Below are 20,537 nucleotides of genomic sequence, written 5' to 3' on the forward strand. Positions count from 1 at the left end.
AATAGGGGTCAACTAGGGGGGTATTTTGTCCAGGGTGACCAGTGGATTAGTTAGGAGCAATTTGAGTTCAGGTGGGGAAGCACCAAACAACTCAAAATATCTGTACATAGAAATGTGTATGAGAGAATGAGAATGAGAATGAGAATGGGAAGAAGAAGAAGAAGAAGAAGAAGAAGAAGAAGAAGAAGAAGAAGAAGAAGAGAATCACAGAGTTGGAAGAGACCACAAGGGCCATCGAGTGCAACCCCCTGCCAAGCAGGAAACACCATCAGAGCACTCCTGACATATGGTTGTCAAGCCTCTGCTTAAAGACCTCCAAAGAAGGAGACTCCACCACACTCCTGGGCAGCAAATTCCACTGTCAAACAGCTCTTACTGTCAGGAAGTTCTTCCTAATGTTTAGGTGGAATCTTCTTTCTTGTAGTTTGGATCCATTGCTCCGTGTCCGCTTCTCTGGAGCAGCAGAAAACAACCTTTCTCCCTCCTCTATGTGACATCCTTTTATATATTTGAACATGGCTATCATATCACCCCTTAACCTCCTCTTCTCCAGACTAAACATGCCCAGCTCCCTTAGCCATTCCTCATAAGGCATCGTTTCCAGGCCTTTGACCATTTTGGTTGCCCTCCTCTGGACACGTTCCAGTTTGTCCGTGTCCTTCTTGAACTGTGGTGCCCAGAACTGGACACAGTACTCCAGGTGAGGTCTGACCAGAGCAGAATACAGTGGCACTATTACTTCCCTTGATCTAGATGCTATACTCCTATTGATGCAGCCCAGAATTGCAATGGCTTTTTTAGCTGCCGCGTCACACTGTTGGCTCATGTCAAGTTTGTGGTCAACCAAGACTCCTAGATCCTTTTCACATGTACTGCTCTGAAGACGAAGAAGAAGAAGAAGAAGAAGAAGAAGAAGAAGAAGAAGAGGAGGAGGAGGAGGAGGAGGAGGAAGAAGAAGAAGAAGAAGAAGAAGAAGAAGAAGAAGAAGAAGAAGAAGAAGAAGAATTACTTACCTCACAATCCTGGTGATTGGTGTCTGGGAAAAGACATATGGATCACGTTCAAAAAAACGTTTTGGAGATATGATTCCACCAATGAGAAAGTCTCCAGGCAGGTAGTAACTGCGAGCATCACTTTGATCTCTGATCAGATTCAAGGAGCATTTTGCCTTCTGCTTCACACAAACTCGAAGGGAGCATATTAGCAGCAGGAGCAGCAGGGATCTCATCCTGGCTCTGCCTCCTTCACACCTGTTGTGTGTGGCTCCTCTTACCTCCTGACCCAGCCAAGCAGGAGAATCACAAGACTCTCGCAAGACCAAAGCTGCAGTGGCTTTCCTGGGGTGGAGTGGGGGGGGGCTCAGCTCTGGCTTCCCTCTTCCCCCCAGCCCTTCACCTGCTCCAAATCTTGACTCACTCTGTCTCCAACACAGGAAATACTGTCTGCAACAACTTTTTCTTTTTCATTCACAATACAAGTAATAATGTCATGCTTCTGTTGGTGCTTCTGATGCAATCTCCAGAAATATCTCTTGGGCTTTGAGTTGAAGAAATCACTATGATTTTGATAATTATAAGTGGCAAAAATTTCACCTAGATAACTTTCTGACATCTTGAATGCCTCAAGCAGCAACTGCAGAGCTGGCGGAAAACATGTTTGCAATGCTGCTCTAACATTTGGCATAAATCAAGGGGGGGCAGAGTTTGGCCTGAAATTTGTGCACAGGACCTCCAGAGAGAGACCTGCACCTGGATCCGACCAAAGTCCCAACTAGTCCAACACCCTGTAGCTCACAGTGGGAAACTAGAGAAGCAGGACCGGAGGGTCCCAAGGGAGCTGCTCACACCTTCTCAAAGGATTGGGGTGCTTAAAGCTTTAAGCCAGTGTGGTGTAATGGTTAAGAGCGGTGGACTCGTAATCTGGGGAACCGGGTTCACTTCCCTGCTCCTCCACATGCAGCTGCTGGGTGACCTTGGGCTAGTCACACTTCCCTGAAGTCTCTCAGCCCCACTCACCTTACAGAGTGTTGTGGGGGAGGAAGGGAAAGGGGATTGTTAGCCGCTTTGAGACTCCTTCGGGTAGGGATAAAGCGGGATATCAGATCCAAACTCTTCTTCTTCTTCTTTAAAAGCTCCCATGGTCCTGCTCTGCCTCCACAGGGGAGAGGGCTGTTGTGCTCAGGTCCAGCCAGGGCTTTTGATGGAGACATTGGGTTGTCATCTGTGAGAACAGGATGAGGAATGACGATGAGCCATTGGCCTAAATAAGCCAGCAGACTCCTCAGATTCCCAGGGCTGTTATTTCCTAGTTGCACTGCTGATATGTGAGTGCCATCAGAAGCACTATGCTGCCCCCCCTTCAGACCCTTTCATGGTGCCACTGATGGAGAACGAAGGCACACTTGGCAAACCCTCACCATGATCAACTCCCACCCAGAAACCTATGTCCCCACGGTGGAAGGACGTGTGGATCCAGAATTGGCCTGCACAGTCACTTTAAGGCTGTGCTCATGGATGACCATCTTACTTTGTCATCCAAGTAATGGAAGAAAGAAGAAGAAAGATCATACTCACCATAGCTAGATGGGAAACCCATCTCCAAAGTGGAATGTGACCCAGGCTGAACAGATAAACTGCCAAACAACGTATAAATTATGGCTGCTATATGCCCAGAAAATTGCGGACATAGTCTCCATAGAGACTCCATAGTCTCTTACAGACTCACTCCCCCATAGATTTCTGGAACTGGCATCTCCTTGTCCAGTGCTCATTAATGGTTCCTTCTCATCCTGGGAAAAGCGACACGTGGGGTGCTGCAGGTTCTGTGACCTTAAGAAGCGTCTCCACCTCCATTGTTCAGCCCAGAAACTGAGGTTCAGCTCCAAGGGCTTTCTGCTAGTTCCATCATTACAATATGTGAAGGGACAGGGAACCAGGCAGAGGGCCTTCTTGGTAGTGGCGCCCACCCTGTGGAATGCCCTCCCAGCAGAGGTCAAGAAAATGTATCCTTCAGAAGAAGAAGAAGAAGAAGAAGAGTTTGGATTTGATATCCCGCCTTTCACTCCCTTTAAGGAGTCTCAAAGCGGCTAACATTCTCCTTTCCCTTCCTCCCCCACAACAAACACTCTGTGAGGTGAGTGGGGCTGAGAGACTTCAAAGAAGTGTGACTGGCCCAAGGTCACCCAGCAGCTGCATGTGGAGGAGCGGAGACGCGAACCCGGTTCCCCAGATTATGAGACTACCGCTCTTAACCACTACACCACACTGGCTCTCCAGAAGACATCAGAAGGCAGCCGTGTATAGAGAAGCTTTTTAATGTGTAATGTTTTATTACATTTTTATCCCCTACCACTCTCTGGAAACCAGTTGGATCCATTAAGTAGCGGGGGAGGACCATCCGAATCAGTCCCACCTCCCTGCAGAGGGGAAGGGTCGTGGAGAAGTCCAGTTGCACCAGGAAGTGATCTGACCATGGCACTTCTTTGGTTTCGCTTTTAGTTAGTGTCAGATCACCAACATCCATGGAGGTAAACACCAAGTCTAAGGCATGTCCATGGCTATGAGTTGGGCCAAACTTATTCAGGGACAGCCCCATGGAGGCCATGTATCAGAGCTGCCCGAGGTCCCAGCTCACAAAGGACCAACGCCAGTCTGTTGTTATATACAAAAGTCTTTATTGAAGCGCAGTTTCAATTTCAAAGCCGCGGCGTGCAGCCCTACGTCTTAAACCCTAGACCGCTGAAGCTCCGTCTGAATCTCCTCCCCTCAGACACCAGTTTAAGACTCTAGCCTTGCTCCACCTCTTCCTTTGCTCTTTCCTCCTCTGGGTCCGCCTGTCCGCTGGGGTCTTGCCCTTTCTAGACTCTTCTGATGCTGAGTCCCCTGAGTCTTCCCCCTCCCTCCGGCGGGCTTTAGGACCTGGTTCCCAATCCGGGTTACCTGCTGTGCCGCACGCCTGTACATTCGAACTTGGCGCGTGCGCCCAGCCGGCAACCTTCCTCCTGACCGTTACACTGCTCCTGTCACTGCTTCCCCCTTCGGAGAGGCTAGCTGGACCTGACTTCCCCTCTGTTCCCTCACTCTGCGATGGAGGCGTGGCCAGCCCTGATTCATCTTCTCTCCCTGCTGGAGGAGAAGCTGGTCCTGATACATGGGACTCTTCCCCCCCACTACGCTCTGGTGGAGGAGCTGGTCCTGATCTCTCGCTGCTGCTTTGGGAGTCCCCGCTGGCCCCTTGCTTCTGGTGTGTCCCCCCTGGGACCCCCCTTGCCCTGGCCATCGGCGCCCCCTTCTGGGAATCTTCTGATTCGCTGGAGAAGCTCATGGAATCTCTCGGGCCACTCTCATACTCCCCTACGCTGCCCTCAGATTCTTCCCCTTCGCTCTCCATTTCCTCTCTCCCCTGTGCCTCTGCTCCTGAGCCCCTGACACCATGCTTTCCACGAAGTCCCGAGCAGCCCCTTGTAAGGTCATGTTGGCATGGATGTTAAAATCCCCCAGGAAAACCAAGCTAGGTGTCTCCAGGAGCATATCCGCCATGACCTGAAGCAGCTCGGGCAGGGAATCCTTGGTGCAGCGGGGACGTCGGTACACCAGTAGGAATCCTGTACTGCCCCTATTGCCCAACTTCCAGAACATGCACTCAGAGAACTGGGTCTTCCCAATAGGATGCCTGGTTTTTATATATGCTGGAAGACACGCAGGGTGGCTGGAGCAACCCAGTCAGTTGGGAGGGATACAAAGGGTACCTAGGTCTTGAGGCCCTCAAAATAAATTTTAGGCAAATTGGTGAAGCAGCAAAGAGTTTATTGACTGCATACGTTCTTGCAAGAAGTGGGTGTCCAAAAGCAGGCACACCCGAAATAAGCAAAAAGCTTATACCCCCTTTTCCCAAGCTCAGGGTCCCTCCCTTCTTTCCCCATTGGCTGGGGACGCAGAGGGTTTACAGCCTATCACGGCTGCCTGATTAAAATACTAAGACACCCGCCTTTGTTAACATTGCCCATTACCCTTAATTCCGATGACTTCTCATATTTGTCTTTCCCCTTATATGGTCTATGCTTTCAGCCTTTTACACATTGCCTCAAACTATAAAGCCACATCCTGAGCACTAGTGGGTGTAGCTGAGTTCAATAATAATAGCAATAATAATAATAATAATAATAATAATTTATTTTTACCGGCCCCCAGCCATTCTACATCTACATCTGCTGACGCATACAGATAAGTTGCAAGCTTCCTTGTTTTTCTGTCGTTCTAACCATAATCCGTTCTAAACATAAACTTTAATCCAAAAACAACTATGTGTGTTTCCTTTCTACAGTGCTGAGTAGAATCAACATGGAATACTATACAAATCCGATGCCATCTTAAGTCCTTGTTCCCAGGTGCTCCTTTGTATTCAGATCAGGCCTCAGCACAATAACGTAGCACTTGGGAAGGAAGATGCAGCCCAGGAGCCCAGCACTGGAGGCCAACATAGAGAAGATCTGCACGGCCACCATGTACTTGCCCTTGGTGCTCAGGTAGGTGGGCACAAAAGACACCCAAACACTGCAGAAGACCAGCATGCTGAAGGTGATCAGCTTGGCTTCGTTGAAGGAGCCAGGCAGCTTCCTGGCTAGGAAAGCCACCGTGAAGCAGGTGGCAGCCAAGAAGCCCAGGTAGCCGAGGGCAACATAAAACATGGCCACAGAGCCTTCGTTGCATTGCAAGATGATCTCTTCCACCTGGGAGTGCATGTCGGGCTCTGGGAATGGGGGAGAAGAGCCCAGCCAGATGGTGCAGATGAGAACTTGCACACCAGAACAGGAGATGACAATGGAGTTGGCCAGACTCTTCCCTAGCCATCTCCTCACCCTGTTCCCTGGCCTTGTGGCCAGGAAGGCCAGCACCACCGTGATGGTCTTGGCCAAGAGAGAAGAAACAGCAACGGAGAAGATGATGCTGAAGGCCGTTTGTCGGAGAAGGCAGGTAGCTATTCTTGGTGGCCCAATGAAGAGGAAGGAGGACAAAGAGGAAAGCAGAAGGGAGGCGAGCAGGATGTAGGAGAGATCCCGGTTGTTGGCTTTGACTATTGGGGTTTCTTTGTATTTAATGAAGATTCCTAACACAATGCCTGCTGTAGAAGATAAGAAGAGGACAATGGAAGCTAAGGTGATCCCCAGATGTTCTTCATAAGCCAGGAAGGTGATAATCTTGGAGACACATTGATCTCTGTCCTTGTTTGGATGCTGATCTTCTGGGCATTTGGTGCAACGTTCTGCATCTGAGGAAGAGGAAAAGAGTGGCTTCAGCATCCCTTACATCCATGACCACCTGTGCTCCGGAAATAAGAATGTGTAAAGAGGTAAAGAGGGGCAAGAAATTCTTTGTCCCTTTTTAGCAAAGGGCAAGAATGCTTCCTCTCTTGTAATCCTTCTCACCCACCTTCTTGGTTGGACATGGTTCCTTCCGCACAAGGATCACAAGCATAGCAGCAAACAGGCTTTCCTTCTGGAACCACCTTTGCAAATCCAGGTGGACATATTTTGCTACACCTGGAACGAGGCACGGCCTAACCATGAAGATAAGAAGGTGCATGGAGAATCAATAAACATGATAGGGCGGGGGGGAGAAGGTGAATTTTGACAGTTTGGAAATTACCTAAGAGGATCTCTTGTCCCCTGAGCCTGTCCACTTTTTGCATAGAAGCATCTCTTTGTTTGTTTGTTCGCTTGTTCATGCAAGTTTTATATCACACGTTTGTATACAATTCAAAATGTTGGTGCTGATCTTTAAAGCCCTAAATGAACTTGGCCCTGTACGCTTGAAGGTGTGTCTCCTTCCCCTTTATCCAGCCCTGACCCTGAGGTCCAGCTCCAAGGGCCTTCTGACGGTTCCCTCCCTGTGAGAAGTCCCGTTACAGGGAACCAGGCAGAGGGCCTTCTCAGTGGTGGCGACTTCCATGTGGAACAACCTCCCATGGGATGTCAAGGAAATAAGTAACTAGCTGACTTTTAGAAGGCAGTCCTATACAGAGAAGTATTAAATATTTGAGGTTTTATTGTACCAATTGGCTGTTCAGGGCTTTAATGTGGTTTTGCCAGACTTTAGGATTCGGATAATGTCCCACATGCCAAACCACAAGGTGCACACGCCTGGGTGTAAGACTTAGAGAAAGAGTTAGAGAAAGCCAGCCTCCTTTGATGCTGGGGTGTGTGGAAGGTGTGGGAAGGAGAGAAAGAGAGGAAGGGAGAAGAGAAGAGAGCTGGGTGCTGCTGGCTTTCCTCCCCAGGTGGACTGAGAGGGACCTGGCTGGGAAACATAGTCTGCCTTTTCTCAGGATGCCTGGGCGCTAGCGCATTCTTGAGGCTCCAGATTCCTCTCCCCTCTCAGCTGCTGTGGCAAGAAGGAGCAGCTCTGGCAGCTGAAACTGGGTGGAAAGGACACCACTGGTCCCCCTTCTAAGGTCATTTGGCAAAAGAGGCTCCAGGAAGAGGATGAGCAGGATCTCCTAGCCTTCTTCCTGGGTAACATCCCCTACCTTGTGAAACTTCTCAGGCCACTCAATGGCTTCTGGGTTGATGGTGAACTTGATGCCAGTAGATGCCTCTCTCCTTGTACTGCCAATCTTCACTAGAGCACGAGACTCATTGGGAAACATCACCCAATTCATGATATCAAAGTCAGGAGGCAGCTCCCAATTCTCATCCAAACATATTGTGGCCCTGGAGGTATTCAAACACTGGATTCCTTTTAAGAAAGGGTGGAGCTGGAATGACAGGGAAAACAGCAGCATTTTATTGTTCCTCACTTGGAGCAAGTGGCTCTCCAAAATAACATTAATACAAATAATAAATAAGATTAATACAAAAGTCAATACAATCTTCTTTTTTTAAGAACCAAAATTCCTAACAGACACATCGGTCTGCTGGAACTAGCTGAGAGAACATCATTTCCACAGGTGATGTCATGAATGAGCCAACTGAAGAAAGCAGCCAGGATGAGAGAGGGTTAACTGCCATGCAGGATGAGCATCGGCTTGTGCCTACTCCTCCACCCCCTTGGAATGCCGGCTGATGAGGGAATGGCGGAGAACATAGTCAGGAATGTAGTCAAAGCTCGCCGGAAGCACAAACCGGCAGTAAAGAGTTAAGGGACAGCCTCTCGGAGAATTAGGAAGAGGTGGGAGTTGACTCACTCTCTCCAAGGTCTCGACGAATGGGAAGGCTTCAAGATAAGAAGGAAAACAAAAGATGTATGAAGTGAAAGTTCAGTTGCTTCTGGTCGCACCGGAAGCATTCTTCAGAAGGGTCATCTTGACTGATGATGGAGGCTGTGTTAGAGCCGGCCGGAGTTACCTGTTTGTTTTGACAATAAATCATCCTTTTTAATTAACTACGCTCACTGTGTTATCAAGCTGGGGACTGGATTCCTGACTGGTGACCCCTTTATTTCTAGTGAAGATTGATCAGATCAGAAGAATTTTTATTTGCATCAACCAGAAGTCATAGCAATAAAATTGTCAGCATTGCCCTTGAGCCAGTGCCACCAACTGAACTCACACACCTCAGCCCCGACTGGGCTAGGCAAGCTGGGTAGCACTTCTGGAGACCACCTTCTGCACAAGAACAGGTCAAAGTGCTGTGGACTCACAGCTTAGAGTTGTGAGCACCGGATTCACTTCCACAAGAAGACAGTCGTCGCACAACAGAGTATAGCAGAGTATAGCAGAGCATAAACGACTCGGAGAGCAGCTCTGTAGAATATCTTCTTTATTCTGTCTACAACTATAATACACAACTATGTACAGAGCTAAATGAGGTCTAAACGAAAATGCTGAACTGCACTGAGTGTCTGCAGCTGCTCTTAGCAGCAACCTTATCTATACACACGATCTCTCTCTAACACTCAGTCTCTCTCTCTCTCTCTCTTTGATGTGAGGCTGGAGCGAAATAAGTAGAGAGCAGAATCCGCCCCCTCCTCTCTGGAGAATCAGCAGAGAACATCAGCAGATTCTTGGATATGGGAGGGGTGAAATCTCCTCAAAAATAATAATATATACTGAAGATAGAGGTAAAAACTTTAACTAAAATAGAATGCATTTTGGGGTTTACATCAAATAATAGATCTTATTCTAATTGCTGCCCATTAAAATCCTTGCAGTTTTTGCTGTCACTTGATCATCTTGATCTGCTAAAAGAAAGGACACAGTAACAATGGTTGAGCGACCCGGCATGGAAAATAAAAGAGGGGTAATAACCTCACTCCTCAAATCTTTATAAAGAGTGCAAACCAGAAGGACATGAGCCGCTGACTCAATACTGCCATCTCCCCAGGGGCATAACCATTTTTCCAGTGGAATTTTTTGAAATCGACCCTCAAGTATAGCCGAAGGCAGTATATTCAACCTTGCAAAAGTGCATCTATATTTTGGGATTGTTAAATTTTGCAAATAGGGTGCCAAATGTCAAGATGACCATGTGGAAAGTAGTCATACCATGGACAAAATTTCCTCATTGTGGCCAGATTATTCTGTTGCTCAATATCATGTAGGCCAGTAGTAGCAAACTTATGGCACGTGTGCCAGAGGGGACACTCAGAGCCCTCTCTGTGGGCACGCACATCGTCGCCCCAGCACAGGGCCAGCAGAAGGTGAGAGCAGTGTGTCAAGTCCTCAGCTCAACTTGGGCGGCCGGAGCGCCATGTGCGCGGCCGGTTGGCATAGGAAACTGCACAGCAGGAGTGGGATGCGATGCCCGTCAAGGCACTGGCTCTCTCTAAAACAGAGCTTGCAGCTCTTCTTTGGCCCTAGTTCATTGCGCTCAATTGCACGGAGGCTTCCAGAACATATTGTGGCAACTAGTATTTTGCGCGAGCAGGTTGCAAAATAGCACCAGCAATGGTTATGGCGGGCCCTCAGTTTCGGAAACTGCACAAGCAGGACAGCATAGAGCCGAAATCCCCAAACTGGCCCGTCTGCTGCAGCACCTTTAGGGCTCCTTTTGCTCAGCCGCTCGGCACAGGATGCCCAGACTGAGAAGGCACCCTTGTGGCCAGGGAGGGGCAAAGGGAAGGGGCGAGTGGGGCATTGGTCCCATTCAGATACTTGATGCTGTCCCCACGCAGGCACTCATGTTCTCAGAGGCTGAGCATGGATCCTGGGACTTGTGTCCAAGTAGAAGAGCCTTGGATGGGGCGTCGGGGGGTGCAAAACGGAGCCACAACCCCCAGGGCACACGTTTTTCCTTGGGGAGCCTCTGCTGTGGGTGGGGAAGGCGCAGCAGTCTGCACATGCTCAGAGGTGTGCTGCCACTTTGGTGAGCCGCTGAGAGTTCTGGATGGGCCTTTTCTGTGGGGGGTTGTGTTATTTGGTTATATGTTATGTATTTTTTCTTCTCATTTTGTGTCTTTATGCTGTGAACTGCCCTGTGATCTTTCCACCAAGGATGGGATCATGGTGGACTGAAGGTCTTTCAAAGACTTCTTGCCCACAGAGATAGTAGCCTAGGGTTGGATGATAGCCAGACTCAAGCTTGGCTGTCAGATTTCACTTCTGAAAAGAAGTTGAAATGAAGCAATTAACCTCTGGTTGCTTTGAAAAGTTGCTTTGAAATGTTGGATTGTTGTTTTCCTGCCCTGTGACTCAAGTGACTACAAACCATGGATCATCATCTTGCCCAAACCATGCTGCTGTCCCATTATTATGGACCACAAAGACCTCCCTTTCTTAATGATCTTTGGAATGGAAGACCATATTACACCGGTCCTGAAAGACATGCATTGGCTCCCAGTACGTTTCCGAGCACAAGTCAAAGTCTTGGTGCTGAGCTTGAAAGCCCTAAGCGGCCTCGGCCCAATGGACTTGAAGGAGCATCTCCACCCCCATCATTCAGTCGGGACACTGAGTTCCAGCGCCGAGGGTTTTATGGCAGTTCCCTCCCTACAAGAAGTGAGGTTGCAGGGAACCAGGCAGAGGGCCTTCTCGGTGGTGGCGCCTGCCCTGTGGAACGCCCTCCCATTAGGTGTCAAGGGAATAAACAAATAGCTGACTTTTAGATGACATCTGAAGGTAGCCTTATTTAGGGAAGTTTTAAAGGATTGCTGTTTTATCATGTTTTTGATATCCTGTTGTAAGCCGCCAAGAGTGGGCAGGGTATAATTTTTTAAAAATTATTTTATTTTATTTTATTTTATTTTATTTTATTTTATTTTATTTTATTTTATTTTATTTTATTTTATTTTATTTTTTATTTCATTTACAAGTGTTTCTGAATCTGTCAGAAAAAACCAGAACCTTGTGAGTTAACTGTTTTCCACACTAAAGAAGAAGCATTGAGTAAAAGCAACAAAGAGCTGGATTCACTGTGTGGATTGAGAAACCTTTGTCTCACTCCTACATTTATTCCACAGTTAGGACAATGTATTGCAGTTTACAGGAGGAGGAAGGAAATACCTGCCATGGCTGAAGCCTTCCTTGTTCCCGTTCGGCTCCTCCTCCCACCATCAGCATCCGCCGTGGTCTAGATGAAAACGCAGCATTCAAGGCCTGGGCTGCAGCTTGAACATTGATGTAAGTGCCATAGCTGTCGGCAGACAGGACTCTCTCAATCTCCCCTTGGGGCAAAGACTCCTGTTCCTCCTTCTCTCTGCATCTTATCCGGTCTTTTGGGGATAAAACATGCTTGGAATATGAACAGTGAAATGTTTCATTCAAAAAATAGAAGAGGTGATTGGACAGTGATTCATCGTAACCATGTTTGGTGCTCCTTATTCTGGTCTTAATTGCGAAAGAGAGAGAACCTTGAATGTGCTGGATGTACAGAGCAGGGAAAGCCAAGCTAGCACTGATGCTCAGGAAAGCTGTTGTGATCCAGACTTTGGCCCCTATTTCCATCCCATAATACATACATAGCTGCATTATTATTAGGATTCCCACTGTATCAGTTACATAGCAAACAAATACCCCAACTTGTCTCCAGTTGAAAAAAGCTTCACTTGGGTACCTCTCTTGATATATATCATCTTCTGTTAATATTTCTGACAAGACAATGCAGATGCCTCTTCTGATCATCAGAGGTGTCATAAGGCTCTCAAACCTTTCTCCACTGTCATTGTCTGAAGCCAAGAGACCAATCCAGTTCCATCCGAAATGGAGGAGCAACTCCACGATCCCTTGGTACTGACTTTCCTCTTTGGGCAGCATCTGGTAGAGGAAAGGGAACTGTGTTTTATCTTCAAGAACCTGGGCTCTGAAGCCATAACTGAGCTGGTGAGGAAAGGAAAGAGTAATTGTTTTGGATATACAGGTGGTACATGACACCAGTCAAGCTCGCAAAAATATATCATTTGCCCAATAATAAATGCTGGAAATGTAAAGAGACTGAAGGTACATTCTTTCACCTTTGGTGGACGTTCCCAAGGATTAAGACTTTCTGGGAAATGATCTACAATGAAATAAAAAAGGTATTTAAATATACCTTCCTGAAGAAACCAGAGGCCTTTCTCCTGGGCATGGTTGGCCAATTGGTGCCAAAAAAGGATAGAACTTTCTTTATGTACGCCACAACAGCAGCAAGAATACTCATCGCAAAGTACTGGAAGACACAAGATCTACCCACCCAGGAAGAATGGCAGATGAAGGTGACGGAATACATGGAACTGGCGGAAATGACTGGCAGAATCCGAGACCAGGGAGAAGAGTCGGTGGAAGAAGATTTATTTTATTTACAGAAACATGGTAAGTTTATTTACAGAAAGTTTATTTACAGAAACATGGTAAAATTAAGGAATGTTAGAAGGAGGCTGGAATGAAGTTATGTGGCTTTAACAGAAACATTATAAAGGACTAAGTAAAAATAGACTTAATGGATGAAAGGAAGAAAGGTAAAGTTACATTATATTAAGATAAATTATAGGATAAAAATTGGGAATGGCGGAAAGGATTTGTTGAAATAGCTAACCGAACTAGAATACAAAAAAGGGAGGTGTGAGGAGGTCAAGGAAACAAGCAAATGAAAGATAAGTTATGGGAAGGTTTGTTGTGCTTTTTTGTTGTTGTTGTTTTAATTGTTTCTATTTTTCTGTTTTTTTACAAGTTTGTGTTTAACTTGGTGTGTTTTCTTTTTCTTTTTGTAACCTTTAAAACCTTAATAAATATATATATATCTTTTAAAAAGAATGCTCCAACTACCGCACAATTGCACTCATTTCACACGCTAGCAAGGTTATGCTTAAAATTCTACAAGGAAGGCTTAAGCAGTATGTGGACCGAGAACTCCCAGAAGTGCAAGCTGGATTTAGAAGAGGCAGAGGAACCAGAGACCAAATTGCAAACATGCGCTGGATTATGGAGAAAGCTAGAGAGTTCCAGAAAGACATCTACTTCTGCTTCATTGACTATGCAAAAGCCTTTGACTGTGTCGACCATGGCAAACTATGGCAAGTTCTTAAAGAAATGGGAGTGCCTGATCACCTCATCTGTCTCCTGAGAAATCTCTATGTGGGACATGAAGCTACAGTTAGAACTGGATATGGAACAACTGATTGGTTCAAAATTGGGAAAGGAGTACGGCAAGGCTGTATATTGTCTCCCTGCTTATTTAACTTATATGCAGAATTCATCATGCGAAAGGCTGGGCTGGATGAATCCCTAGCCGAAATTAAGATTGCCGGAAGAAATATCAACAACCTCAGATATGCAGATGACACAACCTTGATGGCAGAAAGTGAGGAGGAATTAAAGAACCTTTTAATGAGGGTGAAAGAGGAGAGCGCAAAATATGGTCTGAAGCTCAACATCAAAAAAACGAAGATCATGGCCACTGGGCCCATCACCTCCTGGCAAATAGAAGGGGAAGAAATGGAGGCAGTGAGAGATTTTACTTTCTTGGGCTCCATGATCACTGCAGATGGTGACAGCAGCCACGAAATTAAAAGACGTCTGCTTCTTGGGAGAAAAGCAACGACAAACCTAGACAACATCTTAAAAAGCAGAGACATCACCTTGCCAACAAAGGTCCGTATAGTTAAAGCTATGGTTTTCCCAGTAATGATGTATGGAAGTGAGAGCTGGACCATCAAGAAGGCTGATCGCCGAAGAATTGATGCTTTTGAATTATGGTGCTGGAGGAGACTCTTGAGAGTCCCATGGACTGCAAGAAGATCAAACGTATCCATTCTTAAGGAATGAGTGCTCACTGGAAGGACAGATCGTGAAGCTGAGGCTCCAGTACTTTGGCCACCTCATGAGAAGAGAAGACTCCCTGGAGAAGACCCTGATGTTGGGAAAGATGGAGGGCACAAAGAGAAGGGGATGACAGAGGACGAGATGGTGGGACAGTGTTCTCGAAGAGACCAGCATGAGTTTGACCAAACTGGGGGAGGCAGTGGAAGACAGGAGTGCCTGGCGTGCTCTGGTCCAGGGGGTCACAAAGAGGTGGACATGACTAAACGACTAAACAACAACAATTTCAACAAAAGTGATATAATAAGATTAACAAAATAATATGCTATGGGACAATATTAACACCCTCAACAAACCAGCAACCAGAAATGACCTGAGCACTCTTGAATTCATGCACCCAGTCTCCCCACCGCATGACTCATGAACTTTCTCCTGATTCAGTTCACTAAAAGACGCATGCAGATAATGTCCATGGCAGCAGCTCAGGGCTGGAAGGTGGCAAGGCAGGTGGGAGAAGCCTTGGCTTGATGGCCAGCACATAGCTCAGGGTTTTCCCCCTTAACTCCCCCCAGGAGAAAGTAGAGTTTCAGTCTCTGTCCCTCCAAGGACTCTGTCCCATTCATACCTGTGGGATTTTGTAGATGCCTGACATGGTGGAAATCTCCTTTGAGATGTCAGAATCACTCCTTCCAAGAACAGCCAGAAGGGGATTCTCTTCTCCGCAGCGATAATTGGGAATGTTTCTTCCGCTGCCTGCAAGCAGCTCTAGCATGGCATCTGAAGTCATCCTGGCATCAAAATAGTTCTCATAGAGGTTGTAGCCCAGAGTGATGTTGGGTAAGAGCCTGAGATCCCGGTTGATCTCCTGGACGGTGAACAGGAAGGACAATGTGTGCCAGTAGTACCTAGGTGTCTCACTGCAATAAGTGGATCAATTAAAAAGAGTGAAACCGCTACTCACAGTTGAATGAAAACAAACATGATATGATACACAAAGATTAGTCTCTATTTAATTTTCTTATTGCACTTATCCAGCACTTTTCTATCCATTATACAATAAAGATGAGGAGATTTGTGCTCTAATCCAGAAGTGTAGATGCACATAGTCTCTCTGCAGAGAATAAAACAGAGGGGGGGAAATGAATCTCCTTACTCCAAAATTTCTGAAATACTGGGAAGTTGCTGCAAATGTTTTGCCTGTGCTTTTGCCTCAGGGGTTTGGCTCCTTCAAAGGGGGGCTGTACACATTCCCCAACTCTTATTCAGAAGGAAAAATGGGGGTCAAGTAGGGGAGGGTTGTCCAGGGTGACCAGTGGGTTAGTTAGGAGCAATTTGAGTCCAGGACCTCAAAACATCTTTACTTAATAGGAGGGTGAGAGAGGAGGAGGAAGAGAATTGTTCATGTTTAAGAGATCTGACACCATAGCATGGGAGTCTCCTGACTTTTATTGTTTTATTTATTCATTTTATAGAAAGCATTTCTCTCTATTCAGCCAACAAACGTCACGCAGATGATCTTAACATTTTATATTCAAAACTATTGCATTCCTTAAAGGCAATTCTGACTAGGCAGTTTATAAATTGTACCAATAGAAGACTAATAAATCAAATCTTGGAACCATGGAAACTGCCTGAGTCTCATGCCATCCTCACCTCCTTTCTGCAGGTGGGAAACATCAGGGGATCCCTTTGATCCCTGACCAGATTCTCTTGCGTTCTTCTCTCGCCAACCTTTAAGATGCAAGGAACGGGGAGAGGCTTTGGGAGAAATCTTTTACTGGACTCCAACTCCCATCAGCCCCAGCCATCAAGGCCAAAGGTCAGTCAGGCAAGAGGGGAGCTGTAGTCCAGCGATCTCTGGAGGACCCCAGACTCCCCAGCCTTGAGAAAGGAATCTCCCCTTCAGAGACAGGGACCTGGGGTGCTTAAGGACTTTGACATACCTCTGTAAAGAATTACTTACTACAACATCATGGTGAAGGGCGTCTGACGAAAATCAAATGGACCACGTTGCAAAATACGTTTTGGTGATACGATTCCACCAATGAGAAAGTCTCCAGGCCGGAAGTAATTGCGAGCATCAATTTTATCTCTGATCAGATTCAAGGGGCATTTTGCCTTCTGCTTCACACAAACTCTTTGGGAGCAAATTAGCAGCAGGAGCAGCAAGGATCTCATCCTGGCTCTGCCTCCTTCACGTCTGTTACTCATGTCTCCTCTTACCTCCTGACCCAGCCAAGCAGGAGAATCACAAGACTCTCGCAAGACCAAAGCTGCAGTGGCTTTCCTGGGGTGGGGGTGGGGGCTCAGCTCTGGCTTCCCTCTTCCCCCCAGCCCTTCACCTGCTCCAAATCCCGACTCACTCTGTCTCCAACGTCTTTTTCTTTTTCACTCACAGTACGAGTAATAATGTCATGCTGTTGGTGCTTCTGATGTATTCTCCAGAAACATCTCTTGGGCTTTTAGAAGATGAAATCACTATGATTTTGATAATTATAAGTGGAAGAAATTTCACCTAGATAACTTTCTGGCGTCTTGAATCCTCAAGGAGCAGCTGCAGAGCTGGAGAAAAACATGTTTGCAATGCTGCTCTAACATTTGGCATAAATCAAGGGGGGGCAGAGTTTGGCCTGAAATTTGTGCACAGGACCTCCAGAGAGAGACCTGCACCTGGATCCGACCAAAGGCCCAACTAGTCCAACACAGTGGGAAACTAGAGAAGCAGGACCGGAGGGTCCCAAGGGAGCTGCTCACACCTTCTCAAAGGATTGGGGTGCTGAAAGCTTGAAAAGGCTACAAGCCCCCAAAGTCCTGCTCTGGCTCCACAGGGGAGAGGGCCGTTGTGCTCAGGTCCAGCCAGGGCTTTTGATGGAGACATTGGGTTGTCCACTGTGAGAACAGGATGAGGAATGACAATGAGCTGTTGGCCTAAATAAGCCAGCAGACCCCTCAGATTCCCAGGGCTGTTATTTCATAGTTGCATTGCTGATACATGAGTTCCATCAGAAGCGCTGTGCTTCTTTCATGGAGCCACGGATGGTAAGAAGAAGAACCTTCGGCCAATCCTCACTGTGATCAACTCCCGCCTTGAAACCTATCTCCCCACTTTGGAAGGACGTGTGGATCCAGAATTGGCCTCCACAGTCACTTATGTTCATGGATGACCCATCTTACGTAGTTACAACGGATCTCCAAAGAGAGAACAGAGAAGACGCCTGCCCATGTTTGCATCAATATGTCCTCTCAAAGTACTGCAATCTGCAACAATAGCCCCCCCCCCCATGCCAGTTCTCTCCCAACAGAGGCTCACTTCCAGGGGATGAGTTTTAAGGGCCAACATGCCATAACCACTGCTGTCAAAAGATGGTTGCAGCACAGCCCCCCCCCCATACCTGCTCAGGGCAATTCTCAGTCCATTGTGCTGCTTTTGTGAATGGGACACTCCGCTGTGTCAATGGCACACTGTGGGCAATCTTGTCAGGCATCATGCGAACCCTGGTCTGCCATGAATCCCCAAGCACACAGTCACGGAGGCTCCTCCTCCTCAGCAGAAAGGTCCAGAAGAGTTTTTCTTCATGGTGGCAATTTAAAATGGACATAGCAATGTTTTCCCATCCTATTGGTTACCGTATTTTTCGCTCTATAAGACACACTTTTTCTCTCCTAAAAAGTATGGGGAAATGTGTGTGCGTCTTATGGAGTGAATGCAGGCTGCGCAGCTATCGCTGAAGCCAGAAGAAGAAGAGGGATTGCTGCGCAGCGATCCCTCTTGCTGTTCTGGCTTCAGGGATAGCTGTGCAAAGCCTCTTCAGGGCAGTGGGAGCGTTCCTCCCGCTGCCCCGAAGAGGCTTTGCATTGCTTTCACTGAAGCCAGAAGAGCAAGAGGGATCGCTGCGCAGCAATCCCTCTTGCTATTCTGGTTTCTGGGATTCAGAATATTTCCCCCCCCTTGTTTTCCTCCTCCAAAAACTAGGTGCGTCTTATGGTCAGTGGCATCATATAGAGTGAAAAATATGGTACTTTGACGGAGTCCTGCCGTCATAGATGGTGCTTAGCATAGCATAGAAAGAAGACACAATGAGGCAGCGAGTATTTTCATAATGGAGGGGCAGCTCCTTCGAACCTCTCCCTTCCCCGGTCACTTTTATTATCCTTTGTCCTCACCAACAGCATGGTCATCTTGCAATGTCTCACGTTACATGCCTGGTAATGGTTTGACACTCCCCTCACCATATAAGGAAACACTGTCCAGAGGAAACACAACTCCATTTAAGGTCAATACATTCCTATACATTGTAAAGCTCAGAGTGCTGGTCAGCCGAGGTCAGGGGACACCCTGTGGTATTTATAAGCCTCTGCCTTGGCTTTATGACTCCCACAGTACTTGTGTTGTCATTCAAATGGAACTTGTGATAACTATTCAGAACCTCAATGCATTACGAAAACTCTGTCTGGAAAGGTGTAAGCCCTGCAATTCACAACTGACTTGATTGACATGTAATTTCTAACTTGTCTGACCTGCTGCAGACCCTCCTAACGTGTGATGTTCTTTTTATGTTTGCATACACATCACTGACATTTGTGGGATGGGACTTCTTACCATTTTTGTGCCAAATGTAAATTTTTAAAAAGCTAAACATGCATTGTCTGGGGGTTCTCCTTTCTTTATTTTCAGAGAGGTCAAATCTTTGTCGTAACAAATAAATGACCAACGTACAGCAAGCACGGGAATGGCTGGGATCAGTCTAATTAGTTTTGATTTAGAAGCATATTTGCGCAGCGGTGTTAGTATTTTCATTCTCCTATTGGTGGGTCACATGATCCCATGTTTACATTCCTTACCATTGTATGTGTGGGAACGGAAGTAAGACTGAAAAACTTCCCCTCTTTGTTCTTCTCTCTCTGACTGAGAGGATGTTTGTGTGAGACGCTGCTCACACTGCTAGTCATGTTTGTTTACTTAATTTGCTGTAAATAATAAAATACTCGATGCCACATATCTGGACAGTCTGGCTTTTCGCTGACTCTGTTGTTAGCATGCACACAGGTCCATTGGATGTGCGTCACTGGATGTATGGGACCGCTGCCAAATTTGTGTCCTGATAAGCAGTTCTCACACACAACCATTACACATAAAATATGTCCTAATCTGACTCCTGGTGCTGGAGGAGACTCTTGAGAGTCCCATGGACTGCAAGAAGATCAAACCTCTCCATTCTGAAGGAAATCAGCCCTGAGTGCTCACTGGAAGGACAGATCCTGAAGCTGAGGCTCCAAGACTTGGGCCACCTCATGAGAAGAGAAGACTCCCTGGAAAAGACCCTGATGTTGGGAAAGATGGAGGGCACAAGGAGAAGGGGACGACGGAGGACAAGATGGCGGGACAGTGTTCTCGAAGCTAACAGTGTGAGTTTGACCAAACTGCGGGAGGCAGTGGAAGACAGGAGGGCCTGGCGTGCTCTGGTCCAGGGGGTCACGAAGAGTCGGACACGACTAAACGACTAAACGACAACAACATGTTTTTTAGCCACATGTGTTTCTTATAAACAAATTATATCAAAAAATTTATGAATAAACAAATGTTCATTTTAAAAAAAATATTTATTTAAATTTTCAGGATTAATACATAATAACAGAAAAAAGGAGAAAAAACAGAAATAGAAAAATACAAAAAAATTAAAAACAATTTAAAGGCAAGAAAAAACAAAACAAAAAGAACATGTATAAATTCCATTTACATATTTTCTTTTACCTTGCTTTCCAGACCTCCTCATACCACCCTTTCTTATATTCCAGTTCAAAATTATTTGTTCAGCAAGTCCTCACCATTAGATCTTCTGCTTATTTCAAATCCTTATTTTCTATCTCTTAAGCATTACAGCTGAAAACCACTTAGTTACTATCCAACATCCCTCTAGCATTCCTTAATTTTACAGTGTTTCTGCAAATAGTCTTTAAACTTCTTCCAGTCTTCTTCCACCGACTCTTTTCCCTGGTCTCGGATTCTGCCGGTCATTTCTGCCAGACCCATGTAGTCGATCATCTTCATCTGCCATTCTTCCCGGGTGGGTAGATCTTGTGTCTTCCAATATTTTGCGATAATTATTCTTGCTGCTGTTGTCGCATACAAAAAGAGAGTTCTATCCTTCTTTGACACCAATTGGCCGACCATGCCCAGGAGAAAGGCCTCTGGTTTCTTCAAGAAGGTATACTTAAATACCTTTTTCATTTCATTATAAATCATTTCCCCAAAAGCCTTAATCCTTGGGCACGTCCACCAAAGGTGAAAGAATGTACCTTCATTCTCTTTACATTTCCAACATTTATTGTCCAGCAAATGATAGATTTTTGCAAGCTTGACTGGGGGCATG

At 46.4% G+C, this 20,537-nt stretch overlaps 1 protein-coding gene across 2 annotated transcripts; it reads right to left on the minus strand.

The window, feature by feature from the left end:
* Positions 1 to 5,272: 5,272 nt before the first annotated feature.
* On the minus strand, positions 5,273 to 15,156 carry LOC307199120 (vomeronasal type-2 receptor 26-like). 2 transcript variants are annotated; one of them, XM_079946768.1, is made up of 5 exons: positions 14,792 to 15,057; positions 11,437 to 12,249; positions 7,525 to 7,752; positions 6,429 to 6,555; positions 5,273 to 6,267 (listed from the first exon to the last, which is right to left on the minus strand). In XM_079946768.1, the coding sequence occupies exons 1-5, from the start codon at positions 14,951 to 14,953 to the stop codon at positions 5,369 to 5,371; spliced, it is 2,229 nt and encodes a 742-aa protein (XP_079802894.1). In that variant the 5' UTR covers positions 14,954 to 15,057; the 3' UTR covers positions 5,273 to 5,368. The 2 variants fall into 2 exon arrangements, with proteins under 2 accessions (XP_079802894.1, XP_079802893.1); XM_079946767.1 differs by lacking the exon at positions 7,525 to 7,752 and having other exon boundaries at positions 14,792 to 15,156.
* Between the last annotated feature and the right edge of the window lie 5,381 nt (positions 15,157 to 20,537).

This window comes from Podarcis cretensis (assembly GCF_951804945.1).
Source record: "Podarcis cretensis genome assembly, chromosome: 12".
Lineage (NCBI taxonomy): Eukaryota > Metazoa > Chordata > Lepidosauria > Squamata > Lacertidae > Podarcis > Podarcis cretensis.

What these genes read in the sequence shown, in the direction of transcription:
- LOC307199120 (XM_079946768.1), bottom strand. Translation starts at nt 14,953, where the DNA reads ATGACTTCAGATGCCATGCTAGAGCTGCTTGCAGGCAGCGGAAGAAAC. An exon ending in GCATCTACAAAATCCCACAG is followed by an intron (nt 12,250 to 14,791) that starts GTATGAATGGGA and finishes TTTCCTCACCAG; the next exon opens with CTCAGTTATGGCTTCAGAGC. An exon ending in AACCATGTCCAACCAAGAAG is followed by an intron (nt 6,268 to 6,428) that starts GTGGGTGAGAAG and finishes CCTCTTCCTCAG; the next exon opens with ATGCAGAACGTTGCACCAAA.